Below are 7305 nucleotides of genomic sequence, written 5' to 3'. Positions count from 1 at the left end.
ACGCTGACAGCACTAATTTGTTGTTCCCAGAGAGCAAGCCAAACACTGGTCCAGAAAAGGACGATCTCTAGTAGATTTTGTTTTAACCTCCTAGGACCTGGTGTCCACATATGTAGACATAACATTTTGGGTTGTCTAGACCAAAATACAAAATTTTGCTCTTCAAAAACCTGATATCCACTTATGAGGGAGGACATGACACTGCCACTGTTCAATCGAAATTTAAAATGAATGTCCTCATATGTGGATCTCATTCTTTTGAGAAACAAAAAAAAGATAGTCTGAATCTGATGTCTTGGTTTTTACCTTCATCGGGTCCCAATCAACCTAAATGGCACAGAGGAATTAAAAATGCATGCCATGAAAGTTCAGGTCTTAGGAGGTTAAAAATGTCCCTGCTGATGAGACCAGTGAATGTGGGGCGACGGTGGCAAGAAAAAACTCCCTCCTGGAGGAAGAAATCTTGGGAGGACCAGGCTCTCTGGGAGGACCCTCCCTCCTGAGGGCAATACTTACCTATACTTGTCCTCCAGTGTGCGATGGTGGGCTGGGACGACTGCTTTTCCTTCTCAGCATGATGATGACCTTAACTTCCTTCCTTCCTTCCATTTCCTGTTTCAGAACTGAGAATGAAGACAAAACTGGTTAACAAGGTAACAGGACATTTAAAAATTCTCTCACTTCAGGATGAGATGCTGTGTCTTCTTACGTTTCTCTTATAAAACAGGATGTAGGCCGACTGCTGCTGTTCCTCACAAACTGCAGATCCAGTTGTGTGGAGCACCTGTGCGTCATTATAGGTGAGCCAGCGATCTGATGTAGAGTGCTGACTCTCCTCAGGATGGACAGAACTACAGATGTAGTGTCCTGAAATCACATTAAGACAAATGAATCCAACTTCTGGAAGTCAACTGATTCAAGCAAACAGTGATTTTGACTTAGTGCTTCTTAGAACATCAAAAGCTTTTGTGTGTGAGTCCTTCACTGAAAAGTAGCAAGTTTCATTTTCTGTTTGTCACAAGTCTGTTGTTTTACCTGACTCTGTGCCTCCATAATGACTGATGATGCTGCAAAGACTATAACAGCCACCACCCTGAGAAGGAACAAATCCAAAGAGTGTTAGTTTCATAAAGTCTCACATCAGTGCCATAATTAAGCTGATTTGCTGAGGCTACGTCCACACTAATGCGTTTTCGTTTGAAAACGCATCGTTTTCTCTCCGCTTTGACCTCCCGTCCACACCGAGACGGCGTTTTCCTCAAGGAAAAACACAGCATCTTGAAAACGCTCTCGAAAACGCATACATTTCAAAACGGAGTTGTCCCATCGCAGTGTGGACACTCGAAAACGCAGACTTTCTAAAACGATGACGCATTTTGGTCATGTGATGCAGTCATGTGAGCAATTAAACAAAGATAAGCCGAGTGCATTAGACAGCAGTTGTTTTGATTGCTCTCAACTTTGACAGCCCTAAAAAAGATTAATATCAGTTTGTACATGCTCCGGATAGCTTTTCTTCAAATTCTGTAATTCTCACTCACTTTTGCGCATGCGCAGGACTGGAACGTAAGCGTTTTCGGCCGTTTCAATGCAGACGCACAACTATTTGAAAATGACTGAAAACGCCAGTGTGGACACGGAGTTTTCAAATCTATCCGGGCTAGTGTGGACGTAGCCTGAGACGTTCTGCAGTCTGTTTTTACCTGATTGGATGGCACCACCAAGTCCCTCTGCAGCCTGACGGGGTCATCCACCTTCTTAATCTTGTAGGTTTGTGTAAAGCCAAACCTCTTCAGATGCAAGATCAGAACTCTGGCAGAAAAGAAAAAAAACACAAACAAGGTAGAAAATAAGAAGAATGAGTGTCAAACACAAACAGAAGATGGGAGAAAACGACTGCTCAAGTATTGTCTCGAAGAACTCTGATATTTGATGCGCCACAGTTTGGAAACCTGGTCAGTCGATCAATTCTGATGTGACCTTACTCACCTTGGCAGTGTATCAAAAGACGACTTCAGTTCTGAGGCCGTCCCTCCACAATCACAGCGAAATTCTATTTCTTGTTCCTGAGCAACAGCACAGAGAAAACAGGCTTTATGGTAGAAAGAAATCTCAACATATGCACACACACATGCACACAAACACTAACAAAAAAGGTGTGTTAAGATCGCTGATACGACAACTCTATTGGAATTTGTGATCTTACCTTCAAGTATGTCTCTAACATGTTTATAATAGACCCCTCTGGAACAAGGTCTAGAGACAAGCTGGTGAATTCCTCTTGCTGTGATGATTGGTGACCGCAGCTACACATTTCAGGAGTAACGTAGTTAAAGTAAAGATCAGGTACGTGGAAAAGAGGTATATGAAAATATTGCAACCAGCTCTGCGTTTCTGAAAGACAGGCTTACCTCTTGCATGTCCTCATGTTTTCCATTTTAAAAATGTGATGGTCTTCTACTGGGCAGCTATAACTTTGGCCCAGGAGAGCTGCGTTCCTCTCCAGGTGAGGTGTGAGCCTTTTGACCTCATCGAGGAATAATGTTAGGAATTCATGAGCGTCCTGAAAGAAAAGCAGAGAGATTTCAAACAGTACATCAAAATCAGAAGGTAAAGCAAAAAACGAAATGTCCAAATAGCTGACGCACTTTCTGTGCACTGCCGGTGTATTCAGGAGCTTGACTGCTGAATGCCTTCTTAAAAGCTCTTAGGTGGTGATCTTTAAGGCCATAATCTGTTGACTCGTGACAGTCCCTGACATCAATAAGCCTTCTGTAGAAAGGAAGGGTAAACAGACATTTCTGCTGTTAGATCTCTTTGTTCTTCAGGTTTTTGAAGAAAGTAGAAGGTTGACGTAGCGCACCTTAAGAGCTGAGCTTCTGGATCTGTGCTCCACAAAACCCCCTGACGCCTGATGTCTCTTATGAACTCCTCAATGTTGAGGAGGCTCTGCAGGCAGGAGTTCATGTAGCAGCTGTTTCCGATGTTTGGAAACCTGACACACACGCGCAACGTTTACAGTATCAGTGTAAAATAATTCATTTTCTCCACTTTGACAAAGTGAGTCTTTGTGCACCACGTGTACTCACCCGAAGCAGTCTATAGTCCCAGTTTGACTTTCTATTTTTTTCCCACCGCATGCTACACTGCTCCAAAAAGGTAAAAACACAAACACAAAATTAGGAAAGATGTCAAGATTCTGAGCAGTGTATGCGCATGTATGCATGAGCTTTGAAGTTGAAACATTTTGGAGGACGTCCAAAAGTAGTAAAAAAGATGTAAATACACAAGGTGGAAGAAAAATGCCAATAAAAGGGAAATAAAACAGCTCCAACTAAACCACTGCTATAAATATCTCCAGCAGCATTAAAGAGCGGCGCATTTCTTTACCTCTGATGAGACGTAGAAGGAATTTCCTTCTCTGCCACGTTTTGTTTGTGTAATTTCTGTTTAGAAACAAGAAAACCAACATCAGTAATGGCATAAAACAAACATACCAAGGGAGTCTCTCCATGAAAAGTGTCCAGTTAGAAAATTTGGTATTATTTCATATTATTTATCACTTTAGTGAGCTGTCAGCTCATGAAGCAGATATATAGGAATATCTTTAAATAAATTAAAAACAATTTATTCATGCTTTAAATTGAGTTTTAAAGTTTGTCCTATGAAATACAAAATCCTTCATTTGGTTCTGATCAAAATTCAGTTTTTACAGAAATCATCCATCAAGCTTCATTAAAAGATTCAAAAATGCTTATTTACCATAAAAAATATTTAGAGAAACATCCTGCAAGTCTCTTCAAACTTACCTTTCTGTGAAAAAAAAAACCTTTAAACATCTTTGAACTTAATTTGAGGACATGGATGTGCTAAATTGCTCTTAATTCTTCGCATTTAACTGTGGTGAGTAAATGCTTGATGACAGTGACTCTTTCCATAAAACATACCTTCCAGAATTTAAAAAGAAACCAGCGACACTTTTTTTGTGTCTTCACAGTGTTGCTCTCTGCCTCTGCATCGCTGTCAGTTTGCTGCAGAGGACGAACAAACATAAGTTTATTAAAAAAGTAAAGTCACTTTAAATTAACAAGTGCAATTTAAAGAGAATGTGCATTTCATATGTTTCGTGTAAAAGCAAACCGAGGAACAGCAGAGGTGTCTCCATTTTCTCTTCTTCTTTTGACCATTTTCAGCAACACAAGCATCCGGGATGCTGATGAGGACAAAAGTGTAAATGTTATTTTTCAAAGTGGAAATTTTTAACAAGGAGTACATGCTGGAGATTGCAGATAAAAATTAATAACTGTAATGGAACAAAATCATGTATTTTGTACATTTACACTCCAACTAACATTTACACTCCAACAAGAGCTCCAACTAAACCACTGCTATAAATATCTCCAGCAGCATTAAAGAGCGGCGCATTTCTTTACCTCTGATGAGACGTAGAAGGAATTTCCTTCTCTGCCACGTTTTGTTTGTGTGATTTCTGTTTAGAAACAAGAAAAGCAACATCAGTAATGGCATAAAACAAAGTATATGGTAAGAAAATACAATATCCTTCATTTGGATTCAAAATTCAGTTTTTACAGAAATCATCCAAGAAGCTTCCTTAAAAGTTTCAAAAATGCTTATTTACCATAAGAAAACATTCAGAGAAATGTGCTGCGAGTCTCTTCAAACTTACCTTTCTGTGAAAAAGAAGTTTAAACATCTTTGGACTTGATGTGATCGCAGCCAAAATCTCCTCAGCTTTGCAAAAGTTCAACTGAAAACAAGCAGTCAAAGGTTGTATATTTATAAACTTTCAGCATAGAACGTTCATACCCTGAACAGCAAACATCAGCATTATGATGTATGGGGCTCATTTGCATATTTTGGAATGTATGCTCATTTGAACTGTATGGTGCTCGTCTCCAAGCAACTGCTACAAAATACAGGTCAAGTCAAGTGGCTTTTATTGTCATTTTAACCACGTGCAGAGGTACTGTACAGAGTGAAATGAGACCGCGTTCCTCCGAGACCCTGGTGCTATATATGACATATACGGACAAACCCAGGACTACATAAAGTGCAGTGTGCATAAATTGCAAAAATAAACAAGACAAAACAGTGCAAAACTAGACAGAACAGGACGATACAGACACAAGACAATGGAAATGTGCAAAATGCTGAGTATTGTGCAAAAGTAACTTGGTGTCTGTATGTATGTGTATGAGTGTGAGATACTGCAGATAAGTGCTTGGTAGTGACATGTGTGAAGGTGTGCGTGTGCCAGTGCAGTCACTGAGTGTTCAGGGGTCTGACGGCTTGTGGGAAGAAACTTTTCCGTAGTTTGGTAGCGAGGGCCCGGATGTTCTGGGACCTCTTTCCAGAAGGCAGCAGGGTGAAGAGTGTGTTTGAAGGCTGTGTGGGGTCCTCCAGCAAGCGGGTGTTATAAGGAGGGGAGAGGGACTCCAATGATCTTCTCAGCTGCTCTCACAATCCGTTGTAGGGTACTGCGATCTAATACGCTGCAGTTACCATACCAGACAGTGATGCAGCTACTTAGGATGCTCTTGTTAGTCCCACTGTAAAAGGTGGTGAGAATGGATGGTGGGAGATGGGCTTTCCTCAGCTTCTGCTTGAAGTAGAGACGCTGCTGGGCCTCCCTCAACACCAGCTCCTTCTTGGTTATGGAGCTGGTGTTGAGGGAGCAGGAGAGGTTCTCCGCCAGGTGGACACCAAGAAATCTGGTGCTCTTGACGACCTCCACAGAGGATCCATTCATGTTAAGTGGGCAGTGATCCCACTGTGCTCTCCTGAAGTCAACAATCTCTTTTGTTTTGTCCACGTTCACAGACAGGTTGTTGACTCTACACCTCTACAGATGGCCCGCAGTGCAACCCTTCAGCTTCCTACTAGATTCACCTATATACAAATTTAAAGACCTAGGAGACTTACTTCTCGTCACAGAGTTGTAGCATTCACAAGATTTTCAGAAAACTTGAACTCAAGGTCAAGGTCACTGATATTCAAACTGACCCCAGAACTTTAGTAGATGCACCAATGGTATCAATTCAAAATTCTACGCTTCTCGTTCCATTTTTATTTCACTATCTGTAACTAAGACAAATAAACAGTATTTGAGACACAAGTCACTATTAAAGTGGTTCGTGAGACTCCACATCTGATAACAGTATAACACACTGCTTATTTATGTAAAATTGTCATCAATAAATGTGTTCAAAACAGAAGCTACACTGGCTTTAAAAGTTTTTGTTAACTCTGACTACCTGTCTGCTCTTACCTGTTTCTTTTGCTCTCTGCTGTCTTCATCCTCCATCCAACTCTACATTGTATTGTTAGGGATGACATGATGAAACTGAAGGGTGTCTGGGCACCGAAAAAAGAAAAGAAGAGAGATTGGATTAGGCTGCAGCTGGCGTGCCATTCTCTCACTTCAGGATGAGATGCTGTGTCTTCTTACGTTAATCTTGTAAAACAGGATGTAGGCTGAGTGCTGCTGTTCCTCACAAGCTGCAGATCCAGTTGTGTGCAGCACCTGTGCGTCATTATAGGTGAGCCAAGGATCTGATGTAGAGTGTGGACTCTCCTCGGGATGGACAGAATTACAGATGCAGCAGCTGTTTCCGATGTATGGAAACCTGACACACAAACAAAAGTTTACAGTATCAGTGTAAAATAATTCATTTTGTCCAGGTTGAGAAGGTGAGCTTTGGTCCTTGTGCACCACGTGTACTCACCTGAAGCTGTCTGTAGTCTGAATTTTATTTTCCATTATTTATCCACCGCCCAAATGTTTCACTGCGCTACTGCAAAAAGGTAAAAACACAAACACACAATTAGACACTGAGCACTGGATGTGCATGCATGCATGAGCTTTGAAGTTTAAACTTTTTTTATCATCAACAATTTTTATTTATTTCACTTTAAACTTCAATAACAGAGCTTAAGGATAACTACATAAATAAATAGTTTAAAAAACAAACAAACGAACTCAACAACTTCTTCAACAGGTTTGACCAGCCCACAACCCCCCCACCCTCACCCTCACCTTTACTACAGAGTCCTCTCCCCACTCTCCTACCTCCCTCGCTTCCCCCCCTTCCTGACACCATGACACCCCCCTCCTCCAATCTCTCTCTCAGCAGCAAGACATCTCCCCCCCTCCCCTCCTCCCAAACATCTCCCAGTGTCACAGTGGATCAGGTCAGGAGACAACTGAGGAAGCTTCGCCCCAGAAAGGCAGCAGGCCCAGACAAGGTGTGTCCTAGGATGCTAAAGGCGTGTGCTGCTGAACTT

The 7305-nt window shown here is 41.5% G+C and overlaps 2 protein-coding genes across 2 annotated transcripts; both read right to left on the bottom strand.

Moving 5' to 3' along the window:
- On the bottom strand, nucleotides 1-3142 carry LOC146683506 (ubiquitin carboxyl-terminal hydrolase 37-like). The gene is made up of 10 exons (XM_085446391.1): nucleotides 3090-3142; nucleotides 2864-2995; nucleotides 2649-2772; nucleotides 2412-2563; nucleotides 2207-2306; nucleotides 1990-2066; nucleotides 1704-1812; nucleotides 1036-1093; nucleotides 710-867; nucleotides 1-623 (listed from the first exon to the last, which is right to left on the bottom strand). Exons 2-10 carry the CDS (start codon nucleotides 2965-2967, stop codon nucleotides 618-620), a joined length of 888 nt encoding a protein of 295 aa, XP_085302517.1. The 5' UTR covers nucleotides 2968-2995; nucleotides 3090-3142; the 3' UTR covers nucleotides 1-617.
- Nucleotides 3143-4693: 1551 nt separating this feature from the next.
- LOC146683505 (uncharacterized) lies at nucleotides 4694-6840 on the bottom strand. The gene is made up of 4 exons (XM_085446392.1): nucleotides 6747-6840; nucleotides 6470-6647; nucleotides 6290-6375; nucleotides 4694-4768 (listed from the first exon to the last, which is right to left on the bottom strand). Exons 1-4 carry the CDS (start codon nucleotides 6779-6781, stop codon nucleotides 4765-4767), a joined length of 303 nt encoding a protein of 100 aa, XP_085302518.1. The 5' UTR covers nucleotides 6782-6840; the 3' UTR covers nucleotides 4694-4764.
- Between the last annotated feature and the right edge of the window lie 465 nt (nucleotides 6841-7305).

The sequence above is a fragment of the Copadichromis virginalis genome, linkage group LG22 (genome assembly GCF_057382275.1).
Source record: "Copadichromis virginalis isolate Kocher_CV1m ecotype Utaka linkage group LG22, C_Virginalis_male_GT1.1, whole genome shotgun sequence".
NCBI classification, from domain to species: Eukaryota; Metazoa; Chordata; class Actinopteri; order Cichliformes; family Cichlidae; genus Copadichromis; species Copadichromis virginalis.
Note: the sequence above shows the minus strand (reverse complement) of the source record. Positions and strands in the feature narration are given on the sequence as shown.